Source organism: Lynx rufus, unplaced genomic scaffold, assembly GCF_022079265.1.
Source record: "Lynx rufus isolate CCGP_SWC_20201006 ecotype Redwood Valley unplaced genomic scaffold, mLynRuf1.p SCAF_6, whole genome shotgun sequence".
Taxonomy (NCBI): domain Eukaryota; kingdom Metazoa; phylum Chordata; class Mammalia; order Carnivora; family Felidae; genus Lynx; species Lynx rufus.
The window spans coordinates 6,918,813-6,934,871 of record NW_025814878.1 but is presented as its reverse complement, the minus strand read 5'-3'; the positions used below and the strand labels follow the sequence as shown (position 1 = coordinate 6,934,871).

At 45.8% G+C, this 16,059-nt stretch overlaps 1 protein-coding gene across 2 annotated transcripts in view; it reads right to left on the bottom strand.

Annotated features, from left to right (window-relative positions):
* Positions 1 to 15,800, bottom strand: part of CNKSR3 (CNKSR family member 3) — an 82,334-nt gene extending 66,534 nt beyond the window's left edge. For both annotated transcript variants that reach the window (XM_047101501.1, XM_047101502.1), the window contains exon 1: positions 15,749 to 15,800. In XM_047101501.1, the coding sequence (XP_046957457.1) occupies positions 15,749 to 15,800 (52 nt within the window). The remainder of the gene's footprint in view (positions 1 to 15,748) is intronic.
* Between the last annotated feature and the right edge of the window lie 259 nt (positions 15,801 to 16,059).

Genomic DNA, 16,059 nt, shown 5'->3' with positions numbered 1-16,059 from the left:
CATATATCCAACTGCCTACTTCACTTCACGAACACACACTGCAAATTTCAAATCGGAGTATTCCCTTAACCATCTCCTCCTTCCAACTCCCCAGGCCAAGTACTCGATGAATATCTTCTTACACCAATATCCAATCTCCCAATTGGCCTTTCAGAACACCTGGAACATGGCCACCTCTCACGGTGGCCACAGCCACCATGGGGTGCCAGTGTCATCTTTCACATGATTGGTGTCATAGCATCCTGTTCCTGATTCTACCCATGTTCACTTCAGTCTTCTCAACACAGCAGCCGCTGTAACTTTAAAATGTAAATCTGATAGCACTCCTTGGCTCAAAATCTACTGGCTCACCAAACACCAAATTAAAGCCAAACGTACAATATATATAGTGATCTCTAAGGCTTTGCACCAGCTGGTGTCTGATCTCTGATCTCACCTCCTGCAGCTCTTCCCTTTGCTCACTCTGCTCCAGTGGCTCACTCTAGCCACCTTGCCTCACCAACACGGCAAGCACTCTCCTGCCTCGGGGCATTCGCACTTGCTGTTCCGTCTGCCCAAACATTCCTCCACTGCTCACTGAAATCCTTCCCTGGTCACCAGAGTGAACACTGCATCCCCATTCCCTTCCTGCATCCACCGATGCAGCCCGTCGCCCCTCCACGTCTAGGTGCTACAAATTTTACTTACATCCTGTCTACCCCCACTAGCAGAGCAGCTCCAGGAATATAGGAACGACTGTCTACTTTGCTCACGGTTGTATCCGCAGTTCTTAGAACAGTGCCTGGCACAATGCAGGCATTCAATAAATATTTGTTGAATGAATGCATGGTGACTATGAAACCCTCGCTACACTTGGTGGGAGTATCCGTTAACGGGACACTCTAGTGAACAGACTAAGAGTTAGTTAACGCAAAGAGAGTTCTATTTCTCCTCATGTGGCCTAGGAATACAGTACTTCATCAAAAACCTCATTTCTAGAACTAAATAATGTGAAATACAAGTGACTTCATTTCCGAATACCAGGTAAATGGAGTTAGTACTAATATAAAAGTCATAGATGGGAAATTAGCAAGTTTTAATAGAAATATCAGCCACATAGAACACTGGGATAGATGGTATTAAAAAAAAAAAAAAAAAAAACAACTACCATTTTATAGCTGGCCCTATTACCCAAAGAACTTATTAACTTTACCTGAGGGAAATCGCAGAAAAAAATCACACCTACTTCTTAAAGTTGGTTGGGTCAACGAGATGAATGAGAAAATGGGCCATATCATATCTGCCCCCACCTTCCCTTTAGTGCCGGGCCCTTAAGAGCCCTACACACCCTTGGCTCTCTCCAGGTTGGTCTTTCGAATGACCCACTTGCTTTGGCAACGCAAAGGTAGCACTGATCTCACGGAATCGAGCTCACGCACCCACACAGCAATTGCAACCAAGCATGTCAGCCAGGACTGCTGATACTCGCTAAGCATTGGACGAAACTTGAGGAACTACTCCAAGATGAATTTTGCATTTATCAGCACTGATTTTGTATCTCCATTTACATGCTATCCTTGTAGGACTCTAATCTTCTCTTTTATTTTGCATTCCATACCTTCTAATGAGTGGTACAGAAATAATTCTGGGTGTCATATTCATGTATATTGCATCATTTCACACTCAAGTATGAGAACCTAAATTTCAGCTAACACTATCCAATTTTAACACGTTTCATGTGCCAAGCTGCATGATATTTACACCTCATTAAAACATGAGACAATCAGAGTGCTGTAATAAGAGAGGGCACTGTGTTTTCTTAGGGTTTGAATCATGCAAGACGTTGGTACATCATGCAAGATGCATCTTCTACAAACTGGATGAGTTTTTGAAGCTGGTATCTACAAGGTGTGCTCACCCTTGAACCTGCAAAACAGCTCCTCCCAGAATTCAACACATTTTACTGGTGCTTCCCTGTGGAGTCACTGAGTCACAAAACCTGGACATTGAAGTCCCTTCTACCACTCACACATCAGACCCTCCTGGGGCTTCCAGATCACTCTTGGGCGGTGCCTCTCTCACCATTCTTTTCCCTCCTTTTGTTCCCAAGCCCTCCGTTCTAGCTCAGGCCTCCCCAGCACTCCACCCAGGACCCCAAATGCCCCGTAGAGCAGGTCTCTTAACCCCTAATCACTCCTCCTCCTCCTTGGAGCCTTCCCTACTTCCTACAGTTCTAGCAGCAACACACCTCCATTCAAACCCTTCTGTAATTTCCCCAGTGAATGAAGAACAAAGTTCCTAAACGTCAGTGGCTCTCAAACCGTGGTTCACAAACCACCTGCAAAAGACACCGGGGGCTGCCCACTACAAATGGGACTCTCGGCCCCCACCATGAACCTACAACATTAGCAAACTCTCTGGCAATTAGGGCCACGAACCATCTGGTCCTTACCAAGGCTCTTATGCCCACTAAAATCTGAGTGCTCTTGAGTCTTGCAGTCATACAACACGGCTGGACACACCTGGCTGTGCCAGACAAACCAGCCCACACAAGACTGAAAAACAAAAACTAAAAAAACACAGGCTAGCTATTTGAAGGCAACAGGGAGCTGCCACGGCAGCCAGGACTTGAGAGGTCAAGATCCCGGAAAGACAGGAAAATGAGTCCAACATTCTCTCCCACGTTGCTCTTTGCGGCTTTTCTGATTCCCAAGCATCCTGAAGACAAGAGGCCACGCAGAAAGTAGCCGTGGCTTAGAATACGAGAGAAAAAGCATTTGATTATCTTTGAATGTACCAACAAGAGAATAAAAGCCACCTCTAATTCTATCATCCTGAGACAACCAATGCTAGCATTGTAAATGTATTTCCTTCCGGTCTCTTCTTTTAATGTATATTCTCATGATCTCAGAATTTTAACTTATGAGAAAACTAGAACCTAAAATCGTGAAGTGATTATCCAAAGGCTACATCATCCCTATTAAATATACTTGAAAACTATCTTTCCCCATTTACAACAGCCCAATCACGTATGTTTAAAAAGAAAAGAAATAGGATATTCTCCAGAATTTTTTTTTATTGGTTGATAAAATTATAGGTTAAATTTAAGGAGGTCAATTCAAATCTTACTGTTCATAACATAAATGTTTTCCCCTTGCCCTCGTGACTTATTACCAGCCAACTTACGTTGGTATCCACCAAAGAGCAGCTAGGTTGAGAGGTCAGGTTCTGGAAGTCAAATATGTCTTGATTCAATCCCCATTTACTCATTACACAACCTCAGAGAGGTCAGGGCCTGGTGTTCTTAACTCCAAAATGAAGACCATAAAAGTGCCCCTGTGAAATAAGCATTCTGAGGACTAAACGAGATAATCCACAAAAACTCCCCAGCAAAGACCTAGCACGTAGAAATCTCAATAAACACCACCTGGTAACGGCCGCCTCCTTACCAAACCATGACCTTCTTGACGACAGGCTTCATTTATATCTAGCTCATCTTTTTGTCCCCAGCATAAGGCAGAGTAACTGGTACGAAAAAGGAAATAGATAGATAGATAGATAGATAGATAGGGACAGATTTTTTAATCTGTTAAGAGGAAATTAAGGGTTGAAATAAAAACTTTATGAACATTTAACATAAGGTTATAACGAATATATTATGTGTCTGTATACACATGTGTATAGTCTGTATACTTATGTGTTAATACACACATATATGGACTATTTACTTACAAAGCAAACCAAAAGATTCAAATATTCCATAATTATCCCCGAAAAATTTGTAGATTGCATTTTGGAGTGAGTTCTACCCCGGTGTAAGTACTAACACTAGTGTTTTTCTTGGTTTTTTTGTTTTCTTTTGTTTCCCAATTCGGAGCACCACGAAATAGAAAGACCTTAAGTCAACTGACAACTTACTAAATCAAACAGGATCCCACAAACTAGCACAAAAATTTGGAACATACACCCTACTTTAAAATCCTTCTGTACAAAGGAATGAATTTATGTATGAATGAACTCTTTCTGCACAAACAGAAACAGTTCCTGTCAGGAGCCAATACCGCACAGCCAACGGCAAAATAAACTCAATCAAGAGAAGCCACATTCCTTTTTCACACTGAAGAGGAACTACCTAATGGTCTGCTACGCCCAATAAGGCATTGGTATTTTTGACCTAACAATACCTCAATGGAATCACACGTTGCAATGTTGGGAATAACGGAACTACTTAAATGGCAAAATGAAATTACGGGTAACCAACAGATTTACTAAACAGCTGAAGAATTACTGTGGAGCTAACCGTATTCACATCTTATAGATATGTTTCTCACCTGGGCAACTAACACCTGACCGGAGTGGTCCACAGAGGGAATGACAAACTGACCCACAGATATATTTTGTTTGTCCTGTGCCAAAAAAAGCCTGTGAGCGGTTTTCTAAAACCTGGGCAATGTCACATACAGAGCCAGATCTCCAGCTTCATTGTGAAACAACAAGAAAAAGCAACGAAAATCAGAAGATCTGGAAACCGTAGGTCTGGTCAGCCAAAACTGGGCAACCGGCTTGTCTTTGGGCGGGAGGCAGTCTCTACAACTTTCTGCCCTCTTCTCACATGTACTCCTCCATTTCCATTCCCGACACTGCCTGCCTGCCCCCTGCCGTCAGCTGTAGTCTGTAACTCTTGTTCCAAGTCCCAGTGCCCACCGTGGTCTTGAGTGTTCATTTCTGTAGTGTCTCTTCTAGTTTGGACTCTCTTGGCCTTCCACAACCGCAGGGGCTCCCGAACCCCACCTGCACGGGTTCAGTGTCCACGTACTAAATGAAAGAGCTCTTCACCTTGATCTTCAATTTATTTGCTGCTCTGAGTATTTCTCTCGTCTGCTTTCCTTCCCTCACTTCTCTTTGCATCTGCCTGCGCTGTTCAAAGCCAAAACTGGAGTGCTAAGTGAGAGAGAACAACTATGCAGCCTCTCTCTTAAGATGGAATGGGGGAAGGGGTTACATTCTGTGCCTCTATTAGAGCAAGGTCTGGAAATTCCACACAAAACCTAAACAGGTCCCTTCAGACCCCGAAACATTCCTCTCCCGTGTTTTCCTAAGGCTGAGCACGCAAAGAGGTCCACAACAAAAGGCTCCCGGGGCCTGGGGTGGAGCAGCTGGCTAGGAGCCTGCAGGGATAGCAGCTTCGACTCTCCCCCGCCCACTCTGGAAAGGACACTCACAGACGGAGGTACCGTAACTCATGCACTGAAATACGCAACAGCCGTCCCTACTGGAAAAGCTCTCCTTCCTTACTCATCACTCTGTACGAGTCAAAAACCAACTGTAGACAGGAATTATGGGGGACAGTCTGTTTTCTTTGTTTTCGTTTTTGTATGCGCTGCATGAGTGGTATAGACCAACGGTCCTCAAATTTTAGCCGGTACCAGAATCTCCTGAGGGACCTGTTACCATGCAGCTTCCCGGGTCCCACCCCCAGGGTGTCTGATTCTGTGCGTCTGGGATGGGGCCCGAGAATTTACATGTGTGAGTTCCCAGGTGATGCAGATGCTGAAAACGTAAGTTCAAAAACAGTGATGATGCGATGCTGGGGGACCCATGCGTATGGGGCTGGGAAAGGGTCTCGTGAAAAATCTCAGCTTAGAAATGTCGGGTGTCAGGTCCAGTATTCCTATATTTATAGGTGCTCATCATGTGTGCTGATTAGACGGTACCCGACAAGAATGGAGAATTCCAAAACGGAGGTGGTCTTCACACATCAGCATTATAGAAGTTCTCCAACCTGGCCCAGGGGTACTCATAACCAAAGCGCTTCATAATATAGGTCTCTAGACATCTTCCTCACAAGGAGGATGACTGTTGTTTCCACAGACGCTACTCACAACCACCTCATCCGTGCACAGTGTGGGGCTCCAGCTGGAATCCTTGTTAAATAGGTGCTCACAACATCAACAGCTATTACATGCAGGCTGGTCCACTCTATGTGGGAAGCTAGTTTTCTTGTCTGAAAGATCACATTCAAGGCAGTGTGACTTGACTCTCTTTATAACACTGTGATGTAGGGGCGCCTGGGTGGCTCAGTTGGTTAAGCATCTGACTTCAGCTCAGGTCATGACCTCACGGCTTGTGAGTTCAAGCCCCACGTCGGGCACTGTGCTGACAGCTCAGAGCCTGGAGCCTGCTTCGGATTTCTGTGTCTCCCTCTGTCTCTCTCTGCCCCTTCCGTGCTTACTCTGTCTCTCAAAAATAAATAAAGACATTAAAAATACTTTTAAAAAAACACCGTAATGTAAAATTACTCTGGGAACATAAAAGGCTATTCAATTAACACAGGTTAAAGTGGGAAACGCGCGCGCGCGCGCGCGCACACACACACACACACACACACACACACACACACACACACACTGCTAAATCCAAAAGCACTGAAATTTCCCCTCTGCTGCAAATCTCTGAAAATAGGAAATAGAATGTTTCCTTTCACTAAAAGGTTTTCCTCAGGAAAGCATGATTCAGATTATCATAATCACCGCCTTTTCTGATAGATAACACGTAGGGGTTCTCCTCTAAAAGGGCTGACAGATTTTCTTCTTGGGGGAAAAGGGGAGGGAAAGGAGCATAGGTATGTGTCGCAACCTTCCAGGCTATTCTCATATAAGCCTACCTACCCTCATTTCTCTGACACTCTACCCTACTGATAAGTAATGCATTAAATGTTTAAAAATGAATTCAATTCTTACCTGTTGAAAATCACTCAATACACCATCTATTCTACCAAAAATATGATGGCTTTCTTTTCTAAAGAAAATTAGGACAGTCTTTCTATGGAGCAAAAATACTTTAAATCAGATCTATCTACAAGTTCCTTTGACTCAAACATTTTTTAAGTTTTCCTACAGAGAGCTTTCTAGTTTTTACAACCTACTGATCTGCATTCTAAGGAACTGTTTTGCTCTAATAAACACAACTGCATTTGCCCTTCTGATCCCAGGTTAAAAACTGTTCAATCAGCCATTTGATGTCAAAGAAAACAAACTAGGCTAAGTCCACTTTCACAAAACCTCTATTCATAGATGAATAAACAGCTTCAGAAACTGTAGCTCCCAGCAAAATGTGCCAGGAAAGAACAATACCGGGAACAAAGCACGTGAACGCAAAAAGACAGATTTCCTCCTCTATTTAAATGACAAGAGAGTAATCAGGATGAGGGGAGAGTAGGAGCTCTCCTAACCCCAGGAGGAAAAAAATGAAAAAAAAAAAAACCCCACTAATATACCTCACGATTTCAAATATAATTTCAAAATGATCTATCAGTGAACTCCATCTAGAACTTGCCCTCTCCAATGCTGGAGCCACCAAAGCCTTAGTCCAAAATACCATCATCTCTAGAATGCCTTCCTGCTGGCCTCCCTAAATTTACTTCTGCCGCAAATCCAAATCAGATTTGTTACTCTCCTGCTTTCCACAACAACTAGGAAAAACTGCAAACAGCTGACCAAGATTGAGGAGCCCCTCCATGATCTGGCCTCTGTGTTATCTCTTACCCCCTCTCTGCCCACCACCCCACCATCTTTGTTCTTCATGAGGCCACCACACTTCCTTTCCTCAAACACTCCAAATTCATTTGCACCTCGGGGCCTCTGCAACAGCTGTTCTCTCTCCCCCCTCTAATTTTCCAATTGTTGGTTCCGTCTCATCATTCATGCCTAAACGTCATCTTCTCAGACAGGCTTCCCTGATGACACCATCGAAAGAAGTCCCCCACCCAATCACTTCCCTTCATAGCTTTACTTTTTTCTTTGCACTTATCAGTAGTATTTTCTCGTTCGTCTATTTTGTTGTGGTGGTCACTGTCAGCCCCATAGTTAAAGCAGGGGTCTAACTCATCCCTGCACCTGGAACACAGCTGGATTTCCAGCACCTAGAATATGTGGAACTTGGTAGGTCCTAAGTAATTATTTGTTGAATGAATGAAGAAATACTTTTTACAACAGCATGGAACTGTCATCAAAATAAGTATTCCTTCTGCACTGTTGCTCCTAAGCTCTTCCCAAGAAAGTGACTACAAAACCATTCTATGATACTCTCTAAGACCTACAAGGTCCTCAAAAGAGGTGAAGGAGATTGTCCAAGGAAACATGAGGAGAAGACAGAAAATGTAGTTAATTTAACAGACCACCTGTGTACCAACAAAAGGGACCACCTATGTACTATGGAATTGTTGTGAGTTATTAGTAAGCATGTGAAAAGTGACTATCAGCCACAATAGTGTTATATATTCAAACGAAAATAATCCAATTATACTATATATTAGCTTGGAGTTATTATGGATTAATCATTAATAATAAGCATATGAACATATATATGCTGTGCATTCGCTATACTGCCTCTTTTATTTACAACTAAAATCCTATGTGTTGGTTATTATCAGTCCCATTTATTTATAACTAAAATCCTATGTGTTGGTTATTATCAGTCCCATTTTGCAGATGAGAAAACTAAGGCAGCCTTGAAGAAGAAAAGTTACTTACCCAAGCTTTCAAACCAGTTAGTGTTAAACACAGAACATGAATCCAGTTTTATTTTACTCCAAAGCCTATATATTATTCACCATAGCTGCTTCTCTCTCAAAGCAGTTAAAAGGAAGACACTATGAATAATCAAAGGCAGCAGGAAATGTGTGCGTGTGTGTGTGTGTGTATGTCCCTGTGTATGATTCTACCAAATAGAAATGTTAATTATACCACATAGACAAAAAAATGCAATAGGACACTCAAAATAAAAATTAGATTAGAAGTGTCAAAAGAAGAAATGATGTATTCTATTACTGAGTTGCATTCTGAAACAATACAACACAATCAACAAACTACAATAAAATAAATAAATAGCCGTAAGTGTCTCAAATACTAAAAGGTTAGGTTCAAAATATGCAGTGTCCTGCTTAAGCTGTGTAATTTCAAAAAGAAAGAAAAGGCCTGTGTCCTAGGAGTATAAATCCTAAGGGGAGAATCAGGAAACACAAAAGTTAGAGGCTCTCTGGAGCTGCCCCTTCCCACACTTGTCGAGGAGAAAACAGTACCCACCTTGGCCAGAGGAGAAGACAGGTATAGAGGGAACAACAGAATAGAAGCCTGTGGCGTCTGGTCCCAATTCCTGGCCTTTGACCTTGGACAAGTGATTTAACATCTAAAAGCCAAGATGTCCTCATCTGCTACAGAGATATGCCTTCACTGAACATCTCTCGGGCTTGTGAAAAGACGCAAAAAAGAACAAACGTGGAAGAGCTGTGCAGAGCTTACATAAACAAAACTTGCCTTATCTATTAAAGGCCAAAATGATGGCTAAGCCTGGGGTGAAAACTCTAGAAATATCGCGAAATGAGAGTAGAGAGGGAAATCAAGGTGAGAACACGAATGTCCCAGAGCCGGAACCCAAGAGGCTAGGAATGGGCAGTCAACACTGGAGGCAGCGACACAGAAGTGTGAGGCAGAGAAGACAGGCCCCCACAGCTCTCTGCGATGATGTGGACGCAGAAAGGCTCACCTGTGAGCCTCGAGCACGAAGAGGTCACTCCCAATCCCAATGGAGACAGACGGAGACACCTGGCCTTGGCACAAGACACACTTTTAAATTATGAAAACTGCTCTGCTTATTCCCGAAATAGCATTCTGTGTCATTTTCTACCAATTATGCAATCTGCCCTGGGATCTGCTAATCCTGACAAACCCCTGTGTGGTCAGAGACTATAGGACCGGCCACAAGGCCACCCATCTTCCAATGTCCCCCTGGCGATACTGACAAACTTGAGCCACAGCGCCCACCGACCACCTCACAACGCCCTTCTTTTGAAAAAGACAAAAACAAAAACAAAAAAATGTTGTTACGAGGACCCTTCGAGGCCAAAAAGGTAGGTAAGAAATCCCAGGGGAAGTGTCTCACTTAGTTTGCAGACAAGGACCCGATGCTGTTGCCAGGTGGTGCTTATGAACAGAAGCACACCCCTGACGTCACCTTTTTGCTTTCAGTAAGTGGCCAAGTGAAGCATCCTCAAACGAAGCACCGTCCTTCAAGGACTTAAAACCCACGGAGCCCTTGTCGGGTCGGAGAGCAGAACCCAGCAACAGAGTATAAAAATGTGCTCGCGGCCACGTGCCCGAGCAGTGCTCCTTGAACCGTAATGAGCACGCGAGTCACCAGGAGATCCTGTTAAAATGCAGATTCCGATTCAGCAGGCCTGAGCTTCTGCATCTCTAACAAGCTCCCGGGCGCGGTGGCCTGCTGGTCATGGACCGGGTGCCAGACAGCAGTCAACACCCGACAGCACGCGAGCCCTAACGCCGTGCTCGCTGGAAGTCCAGCTACTGTTTTTACAAAGTTGAGAAAACAGTTTGGATTTCTTTACCCAGAGAAGGCTCAAGATACTGGCAAGAGACATCTATCGCTCGGCCAACCGAGAATCTTCCCGATCTGCTGGCAAGTCCTGCCCTGGTTCCTCGGAGCGGTCGACGAATGGCAGGGAAATCTCTTCAGTACTGACTGGTGCCCCTGAATGGTAGGAGTCAACCCTCTGACAGACCTGACCGCTCAGAGAGAATAATTTATGACCTGCAGCTATAGAATAACAGAGAGGAAGCAATAAAAAAGAGTGGTAATTTACAGAGAGCTTACGTAAGACCATACAATCAGGGGTAGGACTGGGACACAGCCCCCAAGTTTGATTCCAGAGCCCATACTCACCACTGAACTCCACTGCCCTGGTGCAGGCCATGGACACGATGAAGTCGTGGAGGAAACAAGAGGGCTGTTGAGCCCCGTCACTTATAAATAGGGGACCTTGAGCAAGTTCTCTGTCTCCCTCTCTCTGCTTTAGTTTCTTCGTCTTTACCCTGGGTTAATAATGGTTTGTATACTTCATTGGGTTTCCTGAGAATTATGAGTCCAAACAAAGCACTTAGCATAGCGTCTGACACATAGTAAGTGCTTCAAGAAGTGTTTTTCTATTATTATGAGTAAGATAACTCTATGGCTGGAGCCCAGGAAATAGACCAGAACCAGGAAGTGTACGCAATAAAGTGAAGGGTTTCTGACCTCTGAGGGAGACATACAGCTCTCGAAAGGACCTCCCTTTTTCAATGACCACAGAGGCGAAAGGGAAAAGCATAACCTAATTGAAATCAGGGTTATGGGAGGAACTGACCTCTAGTATGACGGCAGCAGCAGGGGCCTAACGGCCTAACACTGGAGTTGACCTACAATGTACCCGATCTCTACAGATAACGCTGAAATTCTAGCCCCTCCAGGACCAAACACGGACGGACACCACAGGGAAGAACAGTGTACGTGGCCAGATTACAGAGAATGAGCAAATGTCCTGAATCCCACAGGCTCAGACCTTAAGCAAGAAACCCCTTTACTCTTGGCTGGTGATGGGGAAACGGTGCCCATGCAGAGCCAGAAGCTGGCCAAAGAGACTTCTGCTCTGCAACTAAAGCTGGGTCGTGCTCCCTCAACACACTTATTGAGAACCTGCCCATTCCATGCCAAGCCATGACCAATGGCACTTACGGGAGAAACCAGTGGTCCTTCCTCCTTGTTAAAGACATTCCCCAATGGCCTGAAAACAGAAACACCGCTTGGGTAGCTGCATTTCACCATGCAACTCCTAACATTTAAATCAAGCTTAGAGACAAAAGACTTCATATAACTTATAGTTATGACCAGAGAAAGTTTATCAGGAATGAAAATAGAACACTATTTCTAAAACAGGACTGACCCACGAGCTTGACAGAAGTAGGAAATTATGACATGTATCCTCCTTTGAGAACTAATCTATAAAGATCGGTACATATAAATCACTGTGTGTTAGACACCACTGGCTTAAGTTCACCTGCATCTATTCTCCCCTCCTTCCTTATTGAACAAACTCCAATTTTTTTCAGGGCCACAATGTACCCAACCGAAAAGAACTACAGTGACTGGCCTCCCTTGCAGCACGAGGGGGGCTGCATGATAGTTCTGGCAGGTGAGACGTAAGCCAGGAGACCTGGCTCCTAGAGGCCTTTTGCCTCCTCTGGGTCTCCTTTCTCCTGCCTGGAACAAAGGGGGCATGGTCCTGGAGGTGGAACAGCCACCTCGCCACCTCACACTAAGGCATTATGCATGAGGATGAACTCCACTTGTGGCGCCACATGCTAAGAACGGCTGAACAGGACGGCAGGAGCCCGGGCCTCTGACCGCACGGCAGAGCCCCCGCGCGCTCCTGAATTCTCCGTCTCCAGACTTCATTTGCACCAGAAAATCAACGCTCCCATTTGGTTAGACCCCTGTAAGTTGGGTTTTCAGTGGTGCACACCTGACCCTACTCTCACCTGATACACGTTGTAAAAGATCATTTGCTTTGCAAAAGGCTTGACTGAATTATTTGAAAGACGAGGTGCCATGAATTGAGAATTAATTTGATTTACAAATGACCCTCCTGACATACACCAAATGGGTAGGATAAGACACACATATTCCAGACAACTCTCCTCCGTTAACATGATTTTAAGAACTCACACGGTGAGAATCCTGGAGGTCTGGTCATCAATGTGAAGACTCTGAAAGTCCTCTGGGAGTGACCCTGGGAAGAACTCCCTGAGAAGATGAAGTAAAGCCAAAGCACCAGGAGTCGAATGCTGCTGTCACTTCCTCAGGTACCTAACCTTTCTGTGCCTCGGTTTCCTCAACTACAAAATGGAAATAACAGTTCCTACCTCAAGGGGTGGTTATGCAATATTCAATGAGTTAATACTCAAACAATGTGGAGACCGGAGCCTGACCTACCGCTGGGATTTACTGAGGATCTACTAATATCATGATAAAATTGGTGACAATATAGCTAAAGACTAATACAAATAAAAATTATAATAATAAAAGCCAAATGAATTAATACATTCTATACGCATAAACCTTTCTTCTAATGCATGCACCTCCTGAATAGTGTCAACATGAAATCAAGCTGTCAACTGTGGTCGGGTTTAGACAGGGTTAAATCCAAGGTTTTCTCCAGGGCTCACAACCACCATACCATACTCATGCAATACCAAGAGTGGCAAAGTCTACATGAAGAACTGCTTATCAGTAAGTAGGATGTATTTATAAAGTGGGGGGTGGGGGCTGGGTAGAGATGTTAGCAAAGACAGCTAAAAATAGACGCATAAGCAAACAAGTCTGCAGAAGCCAACAGTTGATTGAAAAGTCAATACTTTGACAACATTACTATGAGAAATATTCAAGTAATGCATCACGCAATTTGGGAGAATGTAGCCTCTTGTGTAAGCGTAAGCCACACTTGCACTTTTTATCTTTCCTAGATTCTAACACGGAAAGTACCCAGGTCATTCTATGAGGCTGTACTTCAGTGTCCAAAAGGGCACAAGCATTCTGTATAAAGTTGCCATGTGCTAACCACAGGTATGTAACTTAATCAGTAGCCAGAGCTCCTGATACCAAGGTATTGAACTGCTGATAATTGCCCTTTCAGGTCAGTAGGAAACTTTCTCTAGATGAAAGCAATCTCAAGTCATAACGTCAAGGCAACTGGAGACCAAAAACCTTTTAATCTGCTCTTCCTTTTTAGATGCTAAACAAACATAACGGGATGTGAATTTACACTTCTCCCAATCCCAAGAGGCCCCCCCCCAAAAAAAAGACACCAATCTTGAGGGTGTGAAGATCTCACTCCATAATCTTCCTGTGTGCCTGTTACCATCTTTCTAGTTGTACATTATCAAGTACACTGGCAGACGCTGAAGAAAGCCAAAGAGCGATAAACTGGAACCCTTTCTGTAGCCCATGAGCAGTACTGTCCAACAGAAGTATACTGCAGGTCACAAATGTGAGTCACAGGGGTAATTTTCCATTTTTTAGGAGCCACAATTAAGAAGATAAAAATAAACGGGTGAAGTTAATGTTAATCATACATTTAATGCAACGTATCCAAAATACTCACTTCGGCATGTGGTAAGTATAAAAAACTGAGATAATTTAAATTATTTTTTTACACCTCGGCTTCACACGCATGTAATTTTACACTTACGACACATTGCGATTCTGACCAGCCCACTTTAAGGGCTTAAGAGCCACATATGACCCTACAGGACAGAACGGCTCTGGAGGTCAGAAGCCGCTGAAATCATCCTTTTCTTATGCTGCTTCTGTAAGGGACACCAAGGGAAAAGAGACCAACCAACTGCATCCTGGCAGGTCACCAGGTGGGGAATCTGGTGGTGTCCTGGAACAGGGAAACACGCCCTACTTCAAAACAGGGTCTGGGAATTTACAGCTTTGAAGTTGCATTTTGTGCCAAGCCCTGGCAATGCTCTTTACTCCTCCCCCAGGCAAAGCCAGTCACCAATGCACAAGTATGTGTTGTTTGCATCCTCGTTTTAAATGAGAGCCCTGGAAATTCTGGTCCCTGGACAAACCTCTTCTCTGGAGACACTGTATCCCTCTCCTGCTCCTCTGGGATCAGGATACCCCACTGATGCACGCCATGTGTCCCATACACGGAGGGACACCCATTCCCACGTGGTCTGTGTGTACTTGGCAGGCATGGGAAATGAGATGTAAGAGATGACCAGTTTCCTTCATGCCCCAGCCATGAGACGGTCTGAAAGGCGACCTGATCTTACCAGTATTACCTACCTCACAGGCTTACTGTGATCACCAAAGGCAATAACAGAGAGAGAGTTCTTAGCAAACTGTAAAGCGCTATACAATTCTAGTTAGTATTATTGAGAAAGGGCACCATTCCTCACCTGGAAGAGCAGATAGAAGAAAGAAAAAAGAAACAGTAACTTGAAACAAAGAGATGTTAAGCCAGGGGTGGGGGTGGGGGGGGTGAGGAACCCATAAACACAGTGGTTGTTCTTGCGGGCTTTGTTTCTTTGGAAGAGTAGAAGAGGCTTGAGAAACCTCGATCACTCTTCCCTGGCAATCTTGGGAGGCACTAAAAAGTAAGCCAGACCGCTGGGTAAGAGCTTCTACCCCCGCTCAGTCACCTATGACCGCCCCACCCCACTGCTTTTCCTCGTCCCAAATACCGTACAGCTCAGGACAGTGATTCTGAACAGATCGCCTCTTCCCAGGGTGTAAATGTGGCCTAGAAATGCAGCGCCACAGGGGGTCCTGGCACCTTGGAGCAAAAGTCACCGAGTCCTGGGGAGTCTGGCTCAAGGCTTCTCGCCGGCGGGAACGCCTCCGCGTTGGCTCCGGTGCTGCCCTGTCGCCTTCTCCAACAAAAACAGAGAGGCTCGGCGAGCCGCCCTCGTCTCCCTTTACCTGTCCAACCGCCCCGTCACGCCTGCGAACTACTCCGAGCGGGCAGGCGGCATTTACGAGGTCCGAGGGGAGTCACCCACACAAAGGCGCCTTGTGCCTCTCCTCTCCAGGACGGGCAGCCTGGGAGCGGGGCACCGCACCCCGGCAGGGAAGGCGCCCCCAGCCCGGCAAGTCCCGAGATACGCACCCCCCCCCCCCCCGCTCCGTAGAAAGGCCATCTCCACTCCCCGGCTTAATGACGGGGCTCCCCTCGGCTTGCTACAGCTCGCACCCCAAAGGCAGGCACAAGAGCTAGGGGTGCACAGGCCACTCCGAAGAAGTTTGCATTGCCACCGCACTGCGCTCTGCACGCGTCTCGCCCGCTGGAGCGGCTGAGCACCCCCAGACCCCGGCTCCCCGCCCACCCCATCACTGGGCCGGAGACGCGCTCCCCCCCGGACCCGCTCACCTCTAGTCCAGTCCACCACTTGTTTGGGGCTCCACTTGGTCACGGGTTCCATGGTAAAGGGCTCTGCTCCCAGCTGGGCTAGAGTCGGCGGTTAAAGTCTGGCTACCAGGGCCGGCTGCCCCTTCCCGGGAGGGCGCGCCCCGCGGCTGGTCCCCGCGCGCCGGAGCGCCCCGTCAAGGCTCCATGGCCGCGGTCAGCGGGTCATCCCAGCTCGGCTCAGCCTGGACAGCGCGGTCCCCTCCCCGGCACCCGGACCGCCGCGCGGCTCCTCCTCCAGCTGCCACCGTCCAGCTGCAGCTCCTCCTCCTCCC